Genomic DNA, 22,606 nt, shown 5'->3' with positions numbered 1-22,606 from the left:
AAGTCTCATGGTTTCACAAAATAAAGAGTCATTATAGTTTAAATGTGGGGTACATCAGAATTTAATTAGTACACATGTTAAGAGAAATATAATTTATTTCACATCAATTTAAGACATATAGAAAATGACATCAGTGTCACGCTGTTTGCTGAAGCTAATACTTGAAAAACTGAAATTATTTCTTAGAAATGTCTTCAATTAGTGTCATTAATAGAGACAAGCAGTATCATTTTTGAAATACAAAACCAAAACATTCCCAACGGACGGATTCACCTGACTGACAATTTTGTGCATATTGAAATGAAAACAGTCACATACACAAATAACAAAACAAAGTACAATTCAATGGAAAAATAATGCATGCAAAGAAACACGAGGAGAGACGTCCCTTTTCAATTCAAAGCACTTCATGTAAATGCCAGTGTTAACTCGTACACATTTAACTGTGGTGATGACATTGGACATCCATGTCACATGGGTACCTTAACATACTACAGTTAACATAATTATTGCTCTTAATACAACTCTCATCTCAGCCCACAGCCACCACCACAAGTAACCTGATGTTCTGAGGAAACACGAGGCAGGAGTGTTGTAGTGAAGACCACGCTAACAACACCAAGACTCGCCTAATACTGAGACCAAAACCAAGGTAAAGTGAGACAAACTCAAGACCAATTTTCTTCCATGTTACGGGGCTGAGTCAAAGACTATTGCACAGTACTATACACATGATATAACATTCATACAGGTCAAGTCACTGTGCAACACAGTTTGAAACACAAAATTGCTTTTGTGTTTATAAGTGTTCGTTGTTTTCTGTCTATTAAGACTTTAAAAAACAAAGTTTTTCTCAATATTCAGTCAGGAACACAACACAATATTTAATTATCTGACATTTTAATCGTGATAATTATCGATATAAATTAATCGAGATAAAGTCTTTGACCATACTGCCCAGCTCTATCAAGGTCTAGGTCTTGACTTGGCCTCAGTCCCCAACACTCTTAAGTCCTTGGGTAAACTCAGGTCTTTGTCTTCTTAGTGTGATCATAACTACAGCATTATGAATTTACATACTATTAAAAACAAAAGTAAACAAGGTAAACAATTGGTATGTAAAACAACAATTATATAAATATAAAAGTGTAATAACTTTGAAAATGTAAAGGACAAATGTGCTCACCTGACTGAGATGTTAGCTGAGAGGACCTGATGTATAGATAAAAGGAGTAACCGTTTTCCTGACACTCAAATAAATGTTTATGGTTAAATACAAACATAATGAGCAACAACACTGTGGGAAACTGCCACATAAGGTTTGTGAGAAAGTGCTGACAGTAAATTTACTTCATGTATAGAATATTTAGGGCATAGCTTGGCTGCCCATCACATTCATGCTTCGACAGAAGTTGCCCAAAAGACACATTTCACTCCACCTCAAGTGAGGGCACAAAGAAGAAGCCAAAAGCAGTGCAGACAGAGGGATGGTGTGCTTCTACATGTTACATTGATCAAGACATTAAAAGACAGAGAAGAGAGAGCCAATAGCCAAACCGGTTGCTGCTCCAGCAAGCATCCCCAGAGCTACATCTCCTCCATCGTCACGCTGGCGCTCTTGAATAATAACATGGTTCACTCCTGGAGCAGGGTACCCACCTAGAAAGAAAACCAGCAATATTATGAGTTTTGTCCCTGGATAACATCTTATATTCCATCCAATTGCAGTTCACTTCAAACTTTTGGTCCCACAAGGTGCAATAAGCTAAGAATATAATGTAGCCAAGTAAAGTGCGAGTAGCTGATAACAAAAAAGGCAAAACAACAATGTACGAAAGACAATACAAAAAATTATATAAATACAAAATGTTTCATCTAGAGTGAATTTTAAAGTCTGAAGACCAAAGTGACAAAATATTTGGAGTGGTGATTCATTTTGCACACATCACATTATATTCAATGTGTTTTATTTCTTCTACATATATACTGATGAATATTTACCATGGTACTGATAAGGATAAGCAACAGCGTAGGGCTGCCCATCAGCAGAGTATACGATCTGGGTGGCATGTGGTGGTGGGGCAGCGTAGTCTCCATATGGATCTGGGACATAAGACTGGTGGAAAATAAAGGAAATGCAATCTATTATTAAAAGGCACTGGTGATCCTTTGTAGGATGTCAGTATTAACAAAATACTCCAAAATAGTTTTTATTCATCAATGCTCAACAGCACTTGTAAACAATTCCCTTACTAGAACAGTAGATGGCAGTAGATCACACGGCATTGTATGTTGTTGCATTTTTAAAATCTATAAATGAAACTTACTCTATCCTTGTTTTCCTATGAAGGACTGTGTATAATGGTAGCATATCCAAGTATATACAGTAATTAATTGTGGCATCTACTAAAACAGCATCCTTACAGGTCAATCGTTATTTGTTTTACACTGAGAGGCATTTTTTTTCAGTTACAACTCCTTTAAAAGGGTAATTTTCCCAAACTTGCATAGCTAATTGAATATTTAAATTAAAAATGCATTTAAAACAAACCTGTATACTGTTTAGGAGTTGTATATATAAAAAAATTATAATAATTTAAATAGTTTATACGTGTAATGTTTAGGTACAATGTCTGTGTCTTTTACCTGTGGTGGGGGTGCATATTCCGAGTAAGGGGGTGGAGCAGATGCCATTACATCCTGTGCAAAGCTGATCTGAGGAGTAGCAACCACCTTAAAACATAAGAACACAAATGTGGTCACATCACCTGAGAGCTGAAAATAGCTAATTAATAAGAAATATTAATATTAATAAGAAAATAATCAAACTTCATATTCTAATTTTGGTTTTTATAAATGTGTGATTTAAAATGTGTCAAAGACTCACAGCATTAATTCTGGCATCTTGAAGCGCCATAGTCCAGGCCCTGCAACAAAAAGTGGAAACCATTAGCATCTTCTAAATTAATTCATACCTGTGCTAAAAATAACAATACAGAATACCTAAAACTAAAACACTCAACATTACCAACATGGAAACAGGGAGAGCCCAAAATAATTCATCAATAAGATATGCTGACTCAGCAAATAACCAGGGACTTACAGAGCATCATCTGCACTGTCTGCACACAGACTGATGACTCGTCCGTCTCTGCACACTATCTGAAGCAGGGCATCACGCATCTTCCCGTCCGGTGGGTTCAGTTCTGAAAAACAACACAAACAGAGAGAAGGATTAGCAGTGGTTAGTCAATAGTGTAGATAATCAGCCAATAATATCACCATGCAACTGACGAGCACCTCGACATGCAGCCGAGTTGCGGATGTTAATGCAGTCGACCCTCATGTGAATGTCGTCCTCCATGTCACGGCGTTGTTGATCGTTATAGAAAACAAGTCGTCCATCGGCCCACAAGTCAAACCAGTTTCTTTTCCATCGACGCAGTATGGTACCTTTAATATTATTGATGTAGTTAAGTTTAGTGCAAACATGATTCTCTTTCACTGGATTGTACACCAAATGTCACACCATCTTTACCACATGGATTACATTATCACTCACTTTGTCGATGGAGCCAGCCACTCTTCACAATAGCCATCTTGGAAACAACCTATAAAAATAGGATATATGCTGTATATGAGATCCTCTGTTGCCTTATATGTGCAAACTAAAGGTCTGGTGTCCAGGGTGTGGCCACATAAACATTGAGACTGTCATTGTTATTGGCATATGTTGACAAATATATAATTTTACTCTACAGTTAACAAATAACACTGGTTTAAATATATATTGTCCCCATTGCCAACGAGAGATCACTATTAACAACCATGTTGAGCTCAATAACATATGACATAACAATTGTGGTTACCATTTAGGCCATTATTTAGAAAGCGAAATAAGCGCATATACGATTCAAATGACAAAAACAGAACGAGACACCTTATTTCTTCGGACATCATTTTAATGTCTTTTAATTTATATTTCCCCAGAACAAAAACTATATTTGCATGACTTTGATTAAATCGATGTATGTTCGCAGCCCTGCATTACAGCATTAGCAGAAGCTAATATAAAATACATGACTGACACGGGATGACTTTCCTTTTGAAAGTTATTTTGGTTGGTTAGCCTAGCGGCTAACTGGTGTAAACTTCAAGTAATTGTTAGCCAGGGTGAAAATGGTTACCTTACTTCTTGTAAATACAATTTATAATGGTGCGAACGTGTTGAATAACAGGTTGTATCGACATATTGACCCAGTATTTTTTAACTGGAAGCCGTAGCTTGTGTATCTTGTTTGATAGCATACATAGCATTAAACGCTAGCGCAGTTTAAATAACCACGTTCACTAGTTCGGTTTAAAGAAAGCCGACAGTATTATAATAAATATACTGTTTAAAATGTGTAAATGAGTGTGACTTTTGGTTACTTACGTGGTTATATGAAGGTTTTAAGACAAAACGCGAGAGCTTTCTTTAAGACACAGCAAACACGGAAGTGAGATGTACAACAACAGATGATGCACTCCTCGGAGCGAAAAACCAGACAATGAAGCTTTGATACGTGCTCCTAACCTGAACTACAATTCCTTGGAACACCCTGCTTCAAAGCTTGCTTTGGTGCAAAATAAAATATATGACGTCCGAAGCAGCAACTGCTTCATTGTCTGAATCAGCGTAGATAAATATAAAAATCTTGACACGGGCAGTTTATCTGTCGTTGTTTTCACGTCGATGGTTTCCGTTTGTCCTGCCAGCTGAGCATCTTCGGACGTGTTCACTCTCGGCGTACAGGGGAGGGAGGGGCGATTGTTTTGTTGACGTAACTCTCAGCTGACTGAGACGGGCTATGGAAAGTGCTAGTCGCAAACGCAGCCATTCGCTGCAGCTTCTTTCCCCAGGTTGTCCCCTTTACGTGGGGAATAATCCATATGGAAAAAGCTGCTCATCGGTGCTAATTTATATAAGGTATTTTGTTTGTACAGACAAACGTTGAAATTCCCCTGCCATCTTTGTAGTTGTGGTGATCTGTTTTTCGAAGTGTTTCTGAGCAGTGTGGGGCCGTAGATGAAGTGACTAAGGTGCTGGACTAAACACACAATCATATTAATTCATATTTAGAGATACAACTTTTACTCAGGCAAATTGACTAATCTGAAAAACAACACACTTTATTTGAATGTTAAGGGATGAAACTCGCATAACAGCTGGAGACTGCTGTTCGCGCATGCGAGCCACACGCTCCTCAAAGCAGAGCAGTCTTGTACTGAGTTCGTGCATGTGAGCTGGAGGGAAACGGAATCTATTTACAGTAGTAAATCATCGCTTTATTGCCGCCTGAGGACGTTTGTTACACAGAATCGAGTGTCAGAATCTCCGAGCCCACTGACCGACGTGCGATCCTGGATTACAAAATAAGCTCACCAACTCTCATCAGCCAGCACTTTGAGCGCTAATCAGAGCAACGCAGAAGCTAAACAGCCAACTTGCAATGGCGACGGCGATATACTTGGAACATTATCTTGACAGTAAGTATCCGCTGACACAATGTCTTAATGTCAATATTTTCCACTTGTCACACGTGTCTGGTGTTAGTTTAGTTTGACCGTGTGGGAGACTTTTTTTTGCTGGGTGAACGACTGCGAGGTAGCGGTGCAGAGGGCTAGCATGTAGCTGTCAGGTCACTGACTTTAGCTGCTAGCTACCAGACTGACATCCTAATACAACTTTCAGTGGGACAAATATTCTCAAACTCTTTATCTAAAGTGTGTAATTCACTCAGGGGCGGTTACATTTCACCATTACCGAACTAAAACGACACATGGGTCGCTTGTTGTTAGCTTGGTTTTTACCCGCGTTGTCGTACAGCGCTAGCTAATCGCTAGTTAGGTAGTTTAATAAAACGTGTAATTATCTAAAATTATATTATGACAATTGTTTGTAATTGCTGAAGGTAAAGAGACATCGTACATTCTCAACCTGTTGATAACCCGCGTTTCCATTACCCGTAACCGTTTGCGCGCCGGGGCGGGGTGTGAAGTGCGTCACTGACAGTAATGTTAGTGACACACACTGGCACAAACCAAAAGGACTATAATTTAATTCCTGTAGTCTGTGCAAACACTACTCACTTATTTTGTCCTCGATATAATACACAATGTATTTACGTGGCGGAGTATTAAGGGTTACTTTGCACCCTCACAGCCAGCATTTATTTATTTATTATACAGTAAATGTTAGGCAGAATGCATGTTTTATGAAAAAAAGATAAACATGAGGTGCACATTAAAATAAAATTCACTCATTCAAAATATTTGTACTACAGAATAATATTATATAATATATGTTGTATAAGTCAGTGATATAGAATATACACTGTTTTGAATTATAATACATTTTTTATATTTCCTGTTTGTACCACATTTATTTTGGCCCAAACACCAACTGGTGTTTGGTCCTGACTGTTCTTTTTTTTTTTACACTTTGCCACTTTCCTGGCAATCATGGTAGTGGCCAAAACATGTTTGCAGGAATAGCGCGAATTAGGCTTCTGCCTTGTCTTTATTCTTTTTGAACTTCTTTTTAGAGCCAATTGATCCACGATGATAACCTGCAAAGCCAATCATCATGCCACGCACACCTTCATGGGAGTTGAGGGCCTTGGGTTCAGTGCTGCTTGCCCTAGTTTTGTTCTGTAATTGTCAATCTTTTTCAAATGTTAACTATTCTCCCTCTTGAACTGCATTAATAGATAGATATGCTTTTTTTTTCAAAGTGTGTTTGACTGTTTCTGAGCAGTAGAAGATCAAACTCAATTTATAAAATGCAGCAGTATTGTCTGGTTTTGGTCACAAAGACATTCAGTGTAACAAAATCAAGTTTATGATGATCTTATTTTTGTATGTTAATCTCTTCAGGTATTGAAAATCTACCATGTGAGCTACAGAGGAACTTTACTTTAATGCGGGACCTGGACAATAGGACTGAAGGTAATGATTCAGATTTTAGTAAGTTGTTATTATTCAAATGTGTTTAAAGTTTCTACACATGACAACCTGCCTAGGTGTTATCAGTTATTTTGCCTGATTTGACATGTGAGGACAGTGTGAGCAAAAGGCAGGGCTTCATAGTCATCTTAACAAGCCCCTTTATATTTCATTAGTTTTTGAATGTTTGTGTACCTAATATGTAGGGTAACTGACAACATAGATCCGGGTAGTGGTTTTAAAGATCCCTTCATTAACATATTCTTGTGTTGTCATTTTAAAACACATTTCAAGTATTTTTCCATCAATTGTAATATTCGTTGTAATATTCATGTTGTGCAGAAAAGAAAGGAGAGATCGACAAACTGGCAGAAGAGTACATAGCAAATGTGAAGAACTTGGCCTCAGAACAAAGAATGGAACATCTGAAGAAGATCCAGAATGCCTACAGCAAGTGCAAAGAGTTCAGCGATGACAAAGTCCAGCTCGCAATGCAGACATATGAAATGGTCAGTCCAAAGCAGACATACTGATGTTTGATTTTCTGAAGACTGTATATAGTCTGTATTTTAAGTCACTTACAATGCATTTTTTCCTTTTGTAAAATATTCTTCCAGTCTGCAAATGAAGCCAAAAAGCAAAGTAAGGTTCTTCACTACATGAATTCTTTTTCACCATAGGTGGATAAACATATCCGCAGACTGGATGCAGATCTGGCACGGTTTGAGAACGAGCTAAAGGAGAAATTGGAAGGCAGTGGCTATGAAAGTACAGAAGGCAGAGCACACAAAAGTAAGATGGGCCACTATAAGAAAAACCTTTAATCATAAGACATTGCAAACCTGATCACATTGAAACATGTCAATCTTTTTTGATAGAGAATGAGTCGCGGGGACTGAGAGAGAAACGTGCATCCAGAGGACGAGGAAGGAAAGCTTCTGATGAAGATTCTCCCAAAAAGAAAAAAATTAAGAATAGGTAACACTGTGCTGTTAGCTGAATAGTGCCAAGCACTTTACTACATGTCAGTTTCTGAATTCAGCACAAATTGACATGATGAATTTATCGTTTCAGTCAGTTATTCACAGACTCACTGTTTATGTGTATATTCAGGTTGCCAGTTACTCTAACTTCAGTCCTATTTGAATTGGGTTATCTCTAATCATGCTCTGTGTATTATGTTGAACTTTTAGCCCAGAATTGAATGACGCTCTCCTGCCGATGCAGCCGTCGGATGTTTTGGACATGCCTGTCGATCCCAATGAGCCGACGTACTGCCTCTGCCACCAGGTTTCATATGGGGAGATGATTGGATGTGATAACCCAGATGTAGGTTTTTATGTTTTTTCCACATCTCCGTTGTACAAAAACTTGTCCATTTGTGTTTGATTCAAAAATAATTACAGTTTTGTTTTTTTATTGTGTTTTTTTTTACAGTGTCCAATTGAGTGGTTTCACTTTGCTTGTGTTGATCTCACCACAAAACCTAAAGGAAAATGGTAAGACCTCTTTTTAAGTTCACAGCTGGTTAACCTGGATTTGTTTGTAGAGCTATTGAATTGAATTGCTTGTCATTTAGGTACAGTGAGTGAAAAATAATGTTTTTTTTCTGTTTGTGCCAAAAGAAAATGATTATACTCACTGGACATTTTAACATAGATAAAACACTTTTTGTCCTGTGTCATAACATTGTTTTCCCTCCTCTCATATCTTTCAGGTTTTGTCCAAGATGTACCCAAGACAGGAAGAAAAAATAAGCTTTCCCTATTTTCAGAAAATGTTAATGTTCATATCTTTTGTAGTTTAATAGTGTAATATATACAATATATGTATATTTCGTTTTTCTATTACTCTCCATAGAAATGGTGAGTCATACTTTTGTTTTTATTTTTTCAAAAGCCTAATCCGGATTTGGAGTATAGCTTCACCTCTTGTAACATTATCCAATATTATCTACTGGATTGGATCATGACTCAATTCCATTAGATTTCAAATAATTTATTCACCTACAGCATATATTATTTGTGTTCTCTGGATTAATTGGTCGGTCTAGTATGATTGCCAATCGGTCTTATTCTATACTAAACATCTATACTCTACTAACATACTCAAAAATCCTGGATTGTGGCTTTAGTATACTTGAAATGTCATTTTTTTTATAAAGAACTATTTTAAATAAATTAACAGCCTGCTGAGAAAACCATTTTAACCCAAACCACCCAAATAATGGGAGGTAAAAAGAATTATGTGTCAGAATTTCAGATCTACCTCCTTAGTGAACACATCACCACTGCAATTAATGTAAGTTAAACCAAATGAGCAAAGCAATCTAATTTTTTTAAAAAAACAAAAAACCCTGGGACATCTTTGAATGTATTGTGGTACTAATGATCAGTCAGTCAGTGTCACTTAATGAGGTATTGGAGCACTTTAAATGAAATTTTCCCTGAAAGAGGTTTGATAGTGCAGGCTCGGTTTCCTATCTAAACTTAGCCATAGTACATCCCTTCAAACAAATGGAAATATAGACATATATAAATATATTTTATTTTATATGAATATTTTGTGGAAGCATTTTTTTCTCCCAAAGATATATTTGTTGAATTACTTAATGGAGAGAACAGGCAAATTTTATTTAAAAATATTTTAGCGTCTTTCATATTCAACTGTGAATACCCTTCATGTAGGTGTAAGCCACAAATAAGAGCCAAAGTCTTTGTATTTTATAAAAAAAAAAAAAAACTCAGTATTTTATACCAAATAAATATTCGCTATTATTCATGCTTTTTTTCTTTCTTTCCATTTTGAAATGTATCACAAAATGTGTTTAAAATGTCACTCACAAACACTGCTTTGTACCATCTTGTCATCCATGGCACAGTTCATTACAAGAACCTAAGTGTATGTGTGACACTCTGGGATTTACACATAATCTTCTGTGAGGTCTGAACCAACAGCAGCTCTCTCTTTTTATACCACTCCCTCTTGCCACAGTGTCTACTAGTGGCAGTTACTAGAAAAGGCATATAAACAAAAGATGAAATTAAGATGACCACACATTGGGTATAAATCTGAATATGAATGTATTACTGTAAACACTATGTGTACACAGAAAAAAAAATTCATAATGAAAACAGACTTAACTCTTGTGAACAATCAAGATATATTTTATCTGTGGCACTGAAAAACAGTAACACATTACACTTTTCTTTCAGTGCTCTTTCAAGACCAATATCACATTTAGTTTTTATATAATAAAGACTTATTTCTTTCCATCTGACAACCCTAAAATTCATCATCCGACTCCTCATCCCAGCTGCACTTTTCTATAACGGGCTTGGTGAAGTTCACTTCTATGTCATAAACAAATCCAGGATCATCTTTGTGCTTGCGGTTCTTTTCAAAGAGTTCATCCATCTGGCCTTTCTTGCGAGTCAGCTCTTCATCATCCAGTTTGTTTAGGTCTTCATCGGGGTCCAAGTGGAATGAGGCGAGGCTATGCTCCAGGCTGAAGCCCTGCATGTGATCTCGCAGGATGATATGAAGCTTCTCCAGCTGGCTCTGAGACACACTCTCCAGGTAGTCCCTGTGCCGAGGATGGTTCTTTAGTCTTTCAGCTGCCATGCTGTAGTCTGGAAATAAAGGCGAGAAGGAAACAAGGATTCAAACTGGAGGAAAAAAGTTATGGGGATTGATTGAATTGAGAGGTCATTACACAGTTCACTTTGCAGATTGTAAGCACTGTTGTGCAAACACAAAGTGTAGGTTGGAGAGTCAGACTTAGTCTTCAATGTATGTTCATTGAAGGTAATACATTTTGGTATACTTATAAGTTGTAACATTTTTCAGATAAGGGGAAAAATGTGTGTTGACCGTACAACAAATTGCCCCTTGATTAAAAAAAAAAAAAAAGATATTGCATTGTCACAATATGACTATGCAACTAACTGGACAGGAAGAGAATATTCACACTAAACTGCAGTAAATCAAATTAACACAGTGAATAGCCTAAGCGCTCCAGTTTGGGGATTTGTTTACACATTTGTCCTCTATGTCTAGTAAACAATAAATGTACATTGGACGAATTATTACAATTTCATGCTGATATCTCAGACTCATGTTGCCGTATGAGTTTATTAGTGACTTTAGGTTGCATAATAATGATAATATTGCCTTACCTGAGTACTTTGAGAAATTTCGCACAGGTATTATTCTCTTTCGTACTTTCTTGGTTTCCGTGTGTTGATAAATTAAAACAATGGAAGGAGGAGAGAACAGCACTCCACAACGCTTTGCCTTGAAACGCATCCTCTCTTTATAATTTCCAGGCAAACTAAATGTAAACTGCTCTTCGCTTGGTGTCCAACGGCAAACGACTATAGTAGTTTAGCCATAACAATTGCTAACTTACGTTATCTTTTAAGCAATACATCTAAAGTGATACAAACATTAGTGGCTTCAGAGATTACCGTTGCATGTTGTTTCTAAACGGGGAGCTACTACTTTGGTTTATATCAAAGCCTGAATATATTTACACAAAATATTTTTTTAAAGAACTATTTTGCTTGCAATCGATATTTTTTCTTTACTTACAACTGTATACGTATGACATTTTATATGTGTTGCTTTGGATCGTTTAATGTTTTGTTTTTTCTATTTCTAATCAGGCACTTGTGGTAGATACCCTGGAACCACAAAACGGTCCTTCCTTGTACTGCGAGAAGCCCGGAAGTACATTATTTCCGGATATAGGACTCAGCCCGGCAGTAATCTAGTCGTAAAGAGATAAACACTATAAACTGGACTTAAATCAATTGATAGCAATTCACTTTTTGATGTATTGGGTTAGATTGACCTTTGTTTTGACTTGTTTAGCAACATGTCATTGTTTAATCGAAAAGGGTAAGGTATAATGCCACACTTTCTAACTAACTTTCTTACCAAAATTGAGAATTCAGTTTCTGACAGGGCTGGCTAAACTGTTGCTTATAATTACCATGTATTAAGTTAAACTAGTACAATCAGTCATAAATGCCTACGTATGTTAAATAAAAAAGTGCATTCTATAGTTTGTGGTATTTAATGTAACCTGCACATTTTTACAGATGAGAAAGAAGTGGACTATTGTGATCTTAAACTGTGGCTTGAATCTACATCATTGTCAGTGGAGATTTCCAAACAGGGTTTCCACAGGTACTGGCTGAGTAGACTTACTGAACAATGTTTGAGGTTTATTGTGAATTAAATGATTAAGTGTTTTTGTCGTGTTTAGGGAGGTGACGACCACAGTTGAGCTCAGTCCTGCTGTGCCCAGTGGAGTGAGAGTCTTGCTGGTGTATCAATGGCCAAGAGGGGTCTTTATTGATCCATATCAACTTGCATCCCTGAAACATCAAGGGGGTTGGCAGGTGACACACATATGCACAAATTCCTGTTACATTTGACTAATACCCCAGCAATTTGTTCAGATAAACTATACATGTTTTTACTTTTTGTAAGATATTACTAGATTCAGCCATTGACCTTGAGGTACCTGCTCACAAGACATCAGGATTTGTCTCCTACGTGTATCCCACTCCTGCTGATTCAACACCCAGACGGGTAAAATTCACAATCCCAATACATGGCCGCTACCATGAGCCCTCTGCTGTTGGAAAAACTTTTACATCTGTTGACATACATGCGCCAGAACTGCTGCTGCAGAATGACAAATGTAAGTGAGTCATATTTATTCTGTGGTCATTTATATGAGTGTGTTCTTCAGTATTTGTATTTATAAATATACTTTAATTTAAAGTCTTTCTTTCCTCAAGGTTTGCATCTCAATAGCTTAGAGCCTAACACTGTTGTGGATGCGCCCTGCACTGTTGACAATTCAAGCACATGTTCTTGGTTTAAAATCCAGTATTATCAGGTGAATTTTCTCAAAGTCTTGAATAAAAAAAAAAATAATTTTATTGTATCAAATATTTGTCGTTCCTTTTCCCTTTGATTTATTAAAAAATATCTTGTTTCTTGTAGAAGCATGGCCCCAAGAAATTACAGTTCCCAGTCGGTGATGGGTCTATGGTGATACCGGTATGTGGAGGAACTCTTCTGGTCACAATGATCTGTTGTGTGGTGCTGACCAAATACATTTGCACTCATCAAACTATGTATTGATGGTGGCATACCCTTTGCTGAACAACTAATGATTTAATTATTGTCATGTTTTGTCAGCTAGCAGGTTCATTCCAATTCCATTATGATGAAAGTGTGACTCCAAGAGAGAACAAGCTTCATAATTGTGAAAGTTCTAGATTTTAATCTGCAAAGTAATAAAGATAACCCTCATTAGCATGTTTAATGAAGGCCTCAATTCTGTTGTTCTGAAAGGGGCGGGTTTAGCAGGGTTATTGAACTGCTATGATGCTTCATCCTTATGGTATTTAGACCAAGGCATGTCACTGACATGTTCATTAGGACACCAGGGAACTATTTTAATGGGGGAAATAAGGTATTATATGTCCCCTTTAACATAATCTTGGCTCAGGAAGAGGGCCATAACCTGGGACATATTGGAAGTTGATTTGTTTTCGTTTTTTACTCCATTTAAAACTCTTCAAGGGTAAATGTTGTGTGGCAACAAATCATGTTTAATAGAACTTTTTATTATGACTAGAAAAAAAAATCAGTGCTCAAGTGATTTGTATCTCGGTGAAGACATATACCTGGTTATATGTTGACTGTAAAGTTAATTTTTATCCTGCTCTACCTCTGCTGTGCTTAGAAATGTCAGATTGTAAACGTGCAGGTTATAAAATCATGTTAAATATTGATGTTAGATTCAAAGTCTTGCATACATGCAACCTTTTATAGTCATTTATTTTGAGTAAAAGAGTTGACTGTACATAAATACATTTTGTGTAAAAGAGTTGACTGTACATAAATAAAATGTGCCATTTCTCTCCTTTTTTTTTAAAACTTTGGTTTAATCTGGGTTTGATGTCACAATCACACAAGACAACAAAAAAGAAAAATAATTTCTTTTTAGAATTACACTATTAAACATATAGCTTTATACCCTTTATACTTATACCCCAAAGTAAATACCCAAAGATGAACAAGGCAAATTACATGTTGAACTGATATTACATTGTTATATGCAATGTCTATCAAATAGATCATCACACCGAGAAATCTGCCACATTTATTAATGCTTCCTGATGATACAATGTCACACACCCACACTGATACTGAATGGAAATTATGCATTTGTATGTACAGTATATAGATCAGTTTAACACACAGGCCTTAAACTATTGCAAGCCATTTTTAACATTTAATAGCTAGTCTGGATATGTACAGGTATTTGTAATTCAGTTCTTTACAATAACATTTTTCATAGGGCATATTCTTTTTTCCATCCGTGTATTTGGGATTTACTTGATATCTACAAATGAAATACAACTATTAATATTCAAGTTTCTTTTTAATTCTGACTAGTCATAATTCCACTTCCACATATCTTGAATGATAACTTGTAATAATGAAATTGTATATATCTCAACATTTTATTATTTTCAACATACATTGTTGATATCAACAAAAGACCGGTGTAATAACAAATCCCATACACACACATGGGTAAAGTGACGTCATGTGCCTTACTGTGGATAGAAAGAATGACACAGTAAATATTAAAATGTACATTTTGAAGAGGAATAATTGAATAATTAAGATGTCTGCAATACATATCCAGGCCAGCTATTGAATGTTTACTACAGTGAACTCTGTAATCATATCTCACCATTCATTTGAAACAGTATTCAGTGCAGATGCAGGGCTGGGTCGCTAGTTCCGCTTCCCCTTCGCCATAGCGGAATTATCCAGTGGTCGAAAAGGTTGCAAGAAAAGTTGAATTGTAAATAGCTAAAGTGGTGGTTTTACTCGTTTATTTGTATGTGGTGGGAACAGTCAGGGCCCCGCGACACAGAGGAAGTAGTTTTAACGGATTTACGGACTTTTTGCAAACAGTTTGGAGGATCGTCCGGGAGTCAAGTTCTACTCAAGTTTAGCTGCTGGTTTGGAATCTCCGGTGAGCTCCGCTGCTCCTTCATTAGCATGCACAGAAAGCACATCTGTACTAGCTAGCCCCTTTGCTGTTTTGCTACTAGTTTCGTCTCCGTTTAGTGTATCCGCGGTGCTCGTTTTATCAAGGGTGAAGATATAAACGTAAGCCATCAGCATAGTTAACGTTAGCTGAGCCACAAAACTCCCATTTAATACGAAACGCTGTTGTAGCCTTTGCTAGCATTAGCTTAATGCTAGCACACTTGTTAGAGTACAGTCCTCAATGCTAGCACTTTAGCTTGCTGGCCGCCCCTGTTGTTCATTTGAGAGGCACTTCAGAGAATACTTCAAGGTATAACTATAGTTCTGTAGTTCTGTGGAAGGTTCGGCTAAAATGTTTGCCTTAGTGTGAGACTTTGACATGTTAGCTTTCCATTTCTGTACCGGTAGTAGAGCAACATCTATTGTTGTTTTATTCAACTAAAGCTCCCATTCTTATCCAGACACGATTGGCGACATTAGAAACTACAGAGCAACAATACAGCTGTCAACATTTCTCATGTTAATGCTACAGTCACAGATGGTTTAAAATGGTTGTTTTTAATATGCTGTACTGTCTACTGATTTCGTTCCGCTCGCACTCCTTTGACTATAAACGCTGTAGTCTCTGCTGTCACCCAATTCATTAGCTATATTTACAGACACCAGACTAAACATAAGACAGTACACAGAATAAGTCACACATACATCTTCAAGATTAGTTCCTATGTTTATATATAAACAATGTGTTCATATACATACATACAGATACATGTATATAAACATAAAAAAATTACAGAGACACGAATACATACAGATAGAAAAGGTCAGGGGATATGAATAATTCAAAATAAAACGCGTGATGTGACACCTTCAGAGAACAGGCTTCATAATTGTGCAAGATCTATTAACCTAAGCTGGTTAACCTGTTTAATGTAGCCATCAAGTTACGTTAAGGAAATGTTTTTGTTGAGGCTGGTATTCTTGCACTTGTATTAAATTTCCTTTTAACATAATCTTGGCTCAGGAAGAGGAACATAGCCAGGGACATATTGGAAGATGATTTGTTTGTTTAGTCAGTTTAATACTCTTCAAGGGGTTAAATGTTGCATGGCAACTTATCATGTTTGTAGGACATTCTTAATGATGAATTAAAAAAGATATTTGAAGCTCTGAGTAATAAAAAGGTAAACATGGGTTAGAATATTCCATATCATGAGTTCAAAAAAGTCAGGGTTCAACCATGAATAGTTTTCAAAATCAAAATTACAATTGTAAACAAAAAAAAAAGTGCAACTTACTTAGGCCACATTTTATTTATTATAGCTTTTGATTGTTCTGTACAATAAAAAATTAAATACATGCATCTTGGACACAGTTCTTGACTTGAGGTTTTCGCCCTTGAGCTGCAATATACTGTAGAGTGGTTGTTTTGATGGTGAGCCATTATCTATAAATTATTACATCCGTCTGTCAGAAAAATGTGTTTAGATATTTCCCCAAATTGTTCAACCCTATTCACACTCCTTTCACCTTAATGTGCACAAAATAGTCAGTTTGTGCAGCAATTTTGAATATTGAGTTCTACCTGTGAGAGATGAGAACATTTAAGATAGTGTGCCAATTATCATGTCAACATTGTATCTGTGACCTTTAAGATATTATTACTGTGTCTTTCAGGTACAGCCTGGTGCTTTCTGTCTCTTCTGCTGTCATTTTCGGCACACCCTCTCAAAGTGCATGAGCACACCCGTGCCTCCTGCTAATGTGAGCGCTTCCTCGCTCCCTTTGTTTGCCACCCTCTTTATCCTTGCCTGTTGTGTTCCCCCCCTGCCCAGTTAGCTCTGTAAGGTTCACAACAACCTCATAGCAATGTGTGATAATGGAGACCCCGAGGATAAACCCCCTGCCCCTCCAGTCAGAATGAGCAGTACGATCTTTAGCACCAGCTCTGGCAAAGACTCACTCTCAGCCAACCACAGCTCTAAGCCACTGCCTTCTGTGCCAGAAGAGAGGAAACCTCGCAAAAAGATCATCTCAATCTTCTCTGGAGCTGAAAAAGGTAAGAAAAACTATATCTCATACAAAGTTATCCCACTGTTATCAGAAAATGGTTTGTCGTCTGTAATCTCTATAAGGATTTGTTTACTTCCAGGTGGCAGAAAGAAAGACAGAGACAAAGAGCGACCAGAGATCTCTCCACCTTCAGATTTTGAACATACCATACATGTTGGATTCGATGCTGTCACAGGGGAGTTTACTGTGAGTTTTCACTGTTGGGCTGTTCTGTGCATTTTTTTTCCACTAACTCCAGCTTGACTAAAATAAACGTTTTACGTCACACGTTGACTGTTCTGTGACATTTTCGACACACAGGGAATGCCAGAGCAGTGGGCTCGACTACTCCAGACCTCAAACATCACCAAGTCAGAGCAGAAGAAAAACCCACAGGCTGTGCTTGATGTTCTTAAGTTCTATGACTCCACAGGCAACGGTCGTCAGAAGTACCTCAGCTTCTCATCTTCTGGTAAGACAAAGTTACAAGTGTATTTAAGTTCTCTTTGGTTAACTCTTTTGCGTTATGATATGGTGTTAAGTGGTTAAAATTCAAAATCTTGGTCATGCCAAATTGCTAGTTTGTCCGTCCAAAAATTCTGAATAAAAGACTCCATCTGTTTTGTTGATAAAAGTTAATTATTGCTCAAGTTTTATCCCACTGTGAAGTAGAATTTGATCAATATTACTGTAAAGGACTGAACAGACAATCGTGCAATTGTGAGTGTGTTTGCTCTGAAAAATTCTTTGACATCACATAATGTGTGTTTTACCTGTTTTACAAGATGTCTCTTTGTTTCATTCACAGAAAAAGAATCATTCACTCCAGGGCCTCAGTCTGTAAGTATTTCACGACTTTTGCAAGCACACAATCTTTTATACAGTTGTGTCTTATGAAGGGTACTTTTCCCCATTTTGAATTAGCCTGTCAAAAAAGGCACCGCACCCTCATCTCCTACTATAAAACACATTGATGATGATGATGATGATGATGATGATGAAGCTCCTCCTCCTGTTGTGGCACCACGACCAGAATACACAAAGAGTGTAAGTGACCTCGTAATACACATGTTTTGGGAATCACTGTTCAGTCTTTGAACATCATGTGTGTTGTATGTGGTAACTGAACATACTGTTTTTGGTTTCTTGTGCAGGTGTATACGCGCTCTGTCATTGATCCCATCCCTGCTCCGAGCACATGTACAGATGGAGATGTTGCCTCCAAGGCTACGGACAGACAGAAAAAGAAGGGCAAGATGTCTGATGAGGAGATAATGGACAAACTCAGTAAACTGCATTAATCTTATAAATACACTGACACAGCACTTTAGCTGTTCTATCATACCTTCTATCATGTTCATGTGTCTTTTCCTCATATTCTCCTTGTGATATGTTTGTGTCTCATAGGAACTATCGTCAGCATTGGAGATCCCAAGAAGAAATACACCAGATATGAAAAGATTGGACAGGGGTGAGTGCACATCCACCATTTTTACATATGCATTAACCCGTGGTAGGGACCATTTTTTATTTACAAGTTTATATACACAATAGAAAAACACAACAGTTAAAACCTTTCATGTCATAAAAATACACATACTTAGACACATACTTATATACACATTCATGAAGCAAAAAAAGTGAGTTAACTCAATTCTAGTAAAACTGGAATTTAGAGCCATATTAAGTCCATCTGTGAGATAAAGGTTTTCTAGCATCATCAGTGTCTGTTTAAATGAAAACCGATACTTAAACAAGACTCTGATGTTCTCTCTTTTCATGACAGATACAGTTATTCTCACTATACAACAAAACTGAGAACAGCCACATGCAGTATGAATAATACGATAAAGGGATTACATTTGTATCATAAATTGAAGCACTGAGGACTGCTTGTGTATGTGCACTTCAAACTAAACTGGTCATCTCCTCCTTACAGAGCATCAGGAACAGTGTTCACAGCCATTGATGTTGCCACTGGACAGGAGGTAAGGAGCAGTGGTTGAGGAGAGGACACCAACCAGGGAAACTGTGTAGTAGTGGATCTAACTCCCATGAACAAATAACATATGGAACATACAAGTGTTATTTCATTGACAAATGTTCAATATAAATATTTTTATCTCAGGGTAACTTTGATATCACAGCTATAAAACAAATTAATTAACAATCTGTACCAAGGTTGAAAGAAGAGTGTAAAAAGTAAAATTGCATATAATGTTATATTAAAGACAACAGGAATTTAAAAAAAGAAATTAATTATTGAAATTCTAATGTAAGATTTGGAGTAGTTAACTTAATGTTTATTAAATGTAGTTATTCTAAATATGTGTTGTCTCATATTGCCTGTCCCCAGGTTGCTATTAAACAGATAAACCTGCAAAAGCAGCCAAAGAAGGAGCTGATCATCAATGAGATTCTAGTGATGAAGGAGTTAAAGAATCCTAACATTGTCAACTTTTTAGACAGGTAAGAGTAAAAAGCAAACCTGCTGTCAGAGCAAAGGTGGTATCTGATGTGGAGTGGATTTGTGACCTTCTTGCATGTTCTGACAACATATGTCCCCATGTGTATTTCAGTTTCCTGATGGGGGAGGAGCTGTTTGTGGTGATGGAGTATCTGGCTGGTGGCTCCTTGACAGATGTGGTGACAGAAACCTGTATGGATGAGGCCCAGATAGCAGCTGTCTGCCGAGAGGTAAACGCCACTCTTTACAGGATGAAAATCATATAATGAAACTCCCACAAAATTTATATTTTAAAGTATCTCACCCTTCCTCCTCCCATTTGTCTCTATATCTGCAGTGTTTACAAGCATTGGAGTTCCTACATGCTAACCAAGTTATTCACAGAGACATTAAAAGTGACAATGTGTTACTCGGAATGGATGGCTCCGTTAAGTTGAGTAAGTCATGTGCAGCCATTATCAATGGGCCCGATAAACCTACAGTGACATGTCTCCTTTCACCGTTAATATGTATCTGTTCTTCTCTGTCTCCTCCACAGCCGATTTTGGCTTCTGTGCCCAGATCACTCCAGAGCAGAGCAAACGCAGCACCATGGTAGGCACGCCGTACTGGATGGCTCCCGAGGTGGTGACCAGGAAGGCTTATGGGCCTAAAGTTGACATTTGGTCGCTGGGTATTATGGCTATTGAGATGGTTGAAGGAGAGCCTCCTTACCTGAACGAGAACCCACTAAGAGTGAGTGGAGAGCATTTTTATGTTTCTTGCTGTTGTCAAGTTAATTTTGTTTATATAGTCCAACTGTATATATATGTATATTTATATATATATATATATATGTGTATATATGTATATATATATATATATATATATATATATATATATATATATATATATATATATATATATATATATATATATATATATATGTGTGTGTGTGTTAAATAAAATGTTGTTTTTACGTGATTGTGCAAACTAAAATGAAGACAGTGTTGATCCCATGATGTGTGTCTAATAGGCGATTAAGTATGTTTGTTGCATCACACCTGTCACAAACACTGTTATTTTTGTTAACTATAGTATCACACTAGGTAAGTGGTAATTTAAGATGTTGCAGACTCCACAAACTCTGTGTCGGAAAACCTGCTGTTAGACTGTATTGCATTTTACAAATTGTGTCTCTTTGATGGGAACACATTTGTTTGCCTATTTTTTGAGACCAGTTTTGAGACCAGTTACAATCAGTGATATTATGATATTATACTGTATGTTGTTGGCTTTAGTAGGAGAATAAAAGATTATTAAGAGGTTAATATTTTCTTGGTCAACTTCAATTTGTGTCCCACTTAAAAAAACTGGGCTGAGATCAGACTTTAAGATATTTTAATTTTTGAAGTGAGTTATTTACATTTACTTGATTTTACAGCTCTTTGTTTTCCCTCATCTTTTCTCATGTCTTCACCTTTGGTAGGCGTTATACCTGATTGCCACGAACGGCACCCCGGAGCTTCAAAACCCAGAGAAGCTGTCTCCAGTTTTCAGAGATTTTCTCAACCGTTGCCTGGAAATGGATGTAGAGAAAAGAGGTGGAGGCAAAGAGTTGTTGCAGGTTACTTTTTTTCTTACTGGATTTCTTTTTCATTTAATATATCATTGGTTTGTTAAATTTCACATTTGGTTTAATTTAATAATAATGATATATTTTCTTTGGTGATTTTTATCCGTCTCTGTAGCATCCGTTCCTGAAGCTGGCGAAGCCGCTCTCCAGCCTCACACCTCTCATCCTGGCAGCCAAGGAGGCCATGAAGGGCAATCGTTAGCTGAAGAAACTAGCTACCCTACCTTCCTATGCTGTGCACAGATATGTGCCAACCATTTAGATTTTGTGCCAGACAATAGGCTGAGAGTGACTTGCCACTCTTGATGCACCAGCCTTATAAGCCCTGACAAACCTCACTGTGAAGAAGACCAAAAATATAGAGCACAACTTCCACCGCTGTCCAGATGAACTCTATTCTCTCTCAGTTGTCAGAAGACAAGTCAAACTAAAGTGCTTAGTTTCAGAGTCAGTCGTAGTTGTTTTGTACAATGAATCTCCAGGTGAAAAGTTAGGGCTAGGCTTGTATTTAACTTGGAATGAAGAAGACGCCTAGTTCAGTTTAGTTTTTTAATCAACTGCCTTAAATGCAAAATGTTGCCTAATGTATTGTTGATTGTGTCTGTGTCTCTTTTCCCCATGATTTTTACTACCTTTTGTAATTTCACCTTTTCAGCTTGTTGGTGTCTTAGTTATTTTGATACTTGAATTTCATATTTCCCCCCTTCTTGTTTTGTAATGGTCTCATTCAATGAACACTCTTGCTATTTCCACGTCGACCAGTGTTTATGGACATTTTCTGTCACACATTTTATAGGAAACATTTCAGCGCGTTTGTCATTATGTGTTGTGATTGTGTTGTTCTCTGACAGACCTACTGTACCAGTTCTTACCCCCTGTATCATTAGACTCTTGTTGTCAGAGCTGCACCTTACAGGCAAATTAAATTGTTAGATTGACAGGGTTTATACTTTCTCTATTGTTATTAAAAGTAAGTATTGTATGTTGAACTCTGTCCCTCTGTGTCCTTCTGGACTAAACAAATGCGCTCTTATCATGTGTATATTGTGTACTTAATAATTAGTCTGGCAGAGAAAAAATTGTGGCCATATCGTAGAGGTTAGTTGTCAAAAGCTGGTAAAGCCAATTTGTTGACTGTTTCTTTTTCTTAATCTGGATGACTAACAACATTGTTTGCCCTTAAAATAAATGCAGCTATTCTTTGTTTTGTGTTTTGGGTGTGACAGTGAATAGTGTACACTTTCATCAACTTTTTTGGTGGTCAATAAGAGGAAAACCTTAATAACCAGACAAAGGCCCAGCGAAATGTAATGCTCTATAGTCTTTCAAACAGTGTTTTTAATGCCATTTTTATTTCTCAAATGGCTTGTTAAAGGGAAAGTTTGATATAA

General features: G+C 37.0%; 5 protein-coding genes across 7 annotated transcripts; 3 read left to right on the top strand and 2 right to left on the bottom strand.

Annotated features, from left to right (window-relative positions):
- Window positions 1–43: 43 nt before the first annotated feature.
- plekhb2 (pleckstrin homology domain containing, family B (evectins) member 2) lies at window positions 44–5,990 on the bottom strand. 2 transcript variants are annotated; one of them, XM_058637904.1, is made up of 8 exons: window positions 5,972–5,990; window positions 3,563–3,611; window positions 3,301–3,453; window positions 3,104–3,206; window positions 2,888–2,927; window positions 2,647–2,733; window positions 2,002–2,116; window positions 44–1,659 (listed from the first exon to the last, which is right to left on the bottom strand). In XM_058637904.1, the coding sequence occupies exons 2-8, from the start codon at window positions 3,597–3,599 to the stop codon at window positions 1,523–1,525; spliced, it is 672 nt and encodes a 223-aa protein (XP_058493887.1). In that variant the 5' UTR covers window positions 3,600–3,611; window positions 5,972–5,990; the 3' UTR covers window positions 44–1,522. The 2 variants fall into 2 exon arrangements, with proteins under 2 accessions (XP_058493887.1, XP_058493886.1); XM_058637903.1 differs by lacking the exon at window positions 5,972–5,990 and adding an exon at window positions 4,436–4,721.
- ing5a (inhibitor of growth family, member 5a) lies at window positions 4,838–9,764 on the top strand. The gene is made up of 8 exons (XM_058637902.1): window positions 4,838–5,529; window positions 6,919–6,990; window positions 7,330–7,496; window positions 7,668–7,779; window positions 7,866–7,965; window positions 8,181–8,316; window positions 8,425–8,486; window positions 8,705–9,764. The coding sequence occupies exons 1-8, from the start codon at window positions 5,493–5,495 to the stop codon at window positions 8,742–8,744; spliced, it is 726 nt and encodes a 241-aa protein (XP_058493885.1). The 5' UTR covers window positions 4,838–5,492; the 3' UTR covers window positions 8,745–9,764.
- A 287-nt stretch (window positions 9,765–10,051) lies between these two features.
- Window positions 10,052–11,522, bottom strand: cep19 (centrosomal protein 19). Its single transcript, XM_058637905.1, has 2 exons — window positions 11,166–11,522; window positions 10,052–10,619 (listed from the first exon to the last, which is right to left on the bottom strand). Exons 1-2 carry the CDS (start codon window positions 11,293–11,295, stop codon window positions 10,273–10,275), a joined length of 477 nt encoding a protein of 158 aa, XP_058493888.1. The 5' UTR covers window positions 11,296–11,522; the 3' UTR covers window positions 10,052–10,272.
- A 183-nt stretch (window positions 11,523–11,705) lies between these two features.
- pigx (phosphatidylinositol glycan anchor biosynthesis, class X) lies at window positions 11,706–13,950 on the top strand. 2 transcript variants are annotated; one of them, XM_058637900.1, is made up of 6 exons: window positions 11,706–11,889; window positions 12,093–12,180; window positions 12,260–12,395; window positions 12,487–12,700; window positions 12,801–12,901; window positions 13,012–13,950. In XM_058637900.1, exons 1-6 carry the CDS (start codon window positions 11,823–11,825, stop codon window positions 13,147–13,149), a joined length of 744 nt encoding a protein of 247 aa, XP_058493883.1. In that variant the 5' UTR covers window positions 11,706–11,822; the 3' UTR covers window positions 13,150–13,950. The 2 variants fall into 2 exon arrangements, with proteins under 2 accessions (XP_058493883.1, XP_058493882.1); XM_058637899.1 differs by having other exon boundaries at window positions 11,718–11,889; window positions 13,009–13,950.
- An 862-nt stretch (window positions 13,951–14,812) lies between these two features.
- pak2b (p21 protein (Cdc42/Rac)-activated kinase 2b) lies at window positions 14,813–22,419 on the top strand. The gene is made up of 15 exons (XM_058638496.1): window positions 14,813–15,064; window positions 16,759–17,140; window positions 17,234–17,340; window positions 17,455–17,605; window positions 17,942–17,973; window positions 18,058–18,180; window positions 18,288–18,420; window positions 18,541–18,604; window positions 19,073–19,121; window positions 19,490–19,602; window positions 19,713–19,830; window positions 19,938–20,037; window positions 20,139–20,335; window positions 21,069–21,206; window positions 21,331–22,419. The coding sequence occupies exons 2-15, from the start codon at window positions 16,951–16,953 to the stop codon at window positions 21,415–21,417; spliced, it is 1,602 nt and encodes a 533-aa protein (XP_058494479.1). The 5' UTR covers window positions 14,813–15,064; window positions 16,759–16,950; the 3' UTR covers window positions 21,418–22,419.
- Window positions 22,420–22,606: the final 187 nt, after the last annotated feature.

The sequence above is a fragment of the Solea solea genome, chromosome 9 (genome assembly GCF_958295425.1).
Source record: "Solea solea chromosome 9, fSolSol10.1, whole genome shotgun sequence".
Classification (NCBI taxonomy): Eukaryota; Metazoa; Chordata; class Actinopteri; order Pleuronectiformes; family Soleidae; genus Solea; species Solea solea.
The sequence above is the reverse complement of the archived record's forward strand: the minus strand, read 5'-3'. Positions and strand labels throughout refer to the sequence as shown.

Excerpts from the sequence above, each read along its gene's own strand:
- plekhb2 (XM_058637904.1), bottom strand. The coding sequence starts at position 3,599 with ATGGCTATTGTGAAGAGTGGCTGGCTCCATCGACAAA. Across the intron at positions 3,207-3,300 it reads CAACTCGGCTGCATGTCGAG|AACTGAACCCACCGGACGGG; the intron begins GTGCTCGTCAGT and ends GTTGTTTTTCAG. Across the intron at positions 1,660-2,001 it reads TTATCCTTATCAGTACCATG|GTGGGTACCCTGCTCCAGGA; the intron begins GTAAATATTCAT and ends TTTTCTTTCTAG.
- ing5a (XM_058637902.1), top strand. The coding sequence starts at position 5,493 with ATGGCGACGGCGATATACTTGGAACATTATCTTGACA. Across the intron at positions 7,497-7,667 it reads CAATGCAGACATATGAAATG|GTGGATAAACATATCCGCAG; the intron begins GTCAGTCCAAAG and ends TTTTCACCATAG. Across the intron at positions 8,317-8,424 it reads TTGGATGTGATAACCCAGAT|TGTCCAATTGAGTGGTTTCA; the intron begins GTAGGTTTTTAT and ends TTTTTTTTACAG.
- cep19 (XM_058637905.1), bottom strand. The coding sequence starts at position 11,295 with ATGCGTTTCAAGGCAAAGCGTTGTGGAGTGCTGTTCTCTCCTCCTTCC. Across the intron at positions 10,620-11,165 it reads AAATTTCTCAAAGTACTCAG|ACTACAGCATGGCAGCTGAA; the intron begins GTAAGGCAATAT and ends CTTTATTTCCAG.
- pigx (XM_058637899.1), top strand. The coding sequence starts at position 11,823 with ATGTATTGGGTTAGATTGACCTTTGTTTTGACTTGTTTAGCAACATGT. Across the intron at positions 11,890-12,092 it reads TCATTGTTTAATCGAAAAGG|ATGAGAAAGAAGTGGACTAT; the intron begins GTAAGGTATAAT and ends ACATTTTTACAG. Across the intron at positions 12,701-12,800 it reads GCTGCTGCAGAATGACAAAT|GTTTGCATCTCAATAGCTTA; the intron begins GTAAGTGAGTCA and ends TCTTTCCTCAAG.
- pak2b (XM_058638496.1), top strand. The coding sequence starts at position 16,951 with ATGTGTGATAATGGAGACCCCGAGGATAAACCCCCTGCCCCTCCAGTC. Across the intron at positions 18,181-18,287 it reads GACCAGAATACACAAAGAGT|GTGTATACGCGCTCTGTCAT; the intron begins GTAAGTGACCTC and ends TTTCTTGTGCAG. Across the intron at positions 20,336-21,068 it reads TGAACGAGAACCCACTAAGA|GCGTTATACCTGATTGCCAC; the intron begins GTGAGTGGAGAG and ends CACCTTTGGTAG.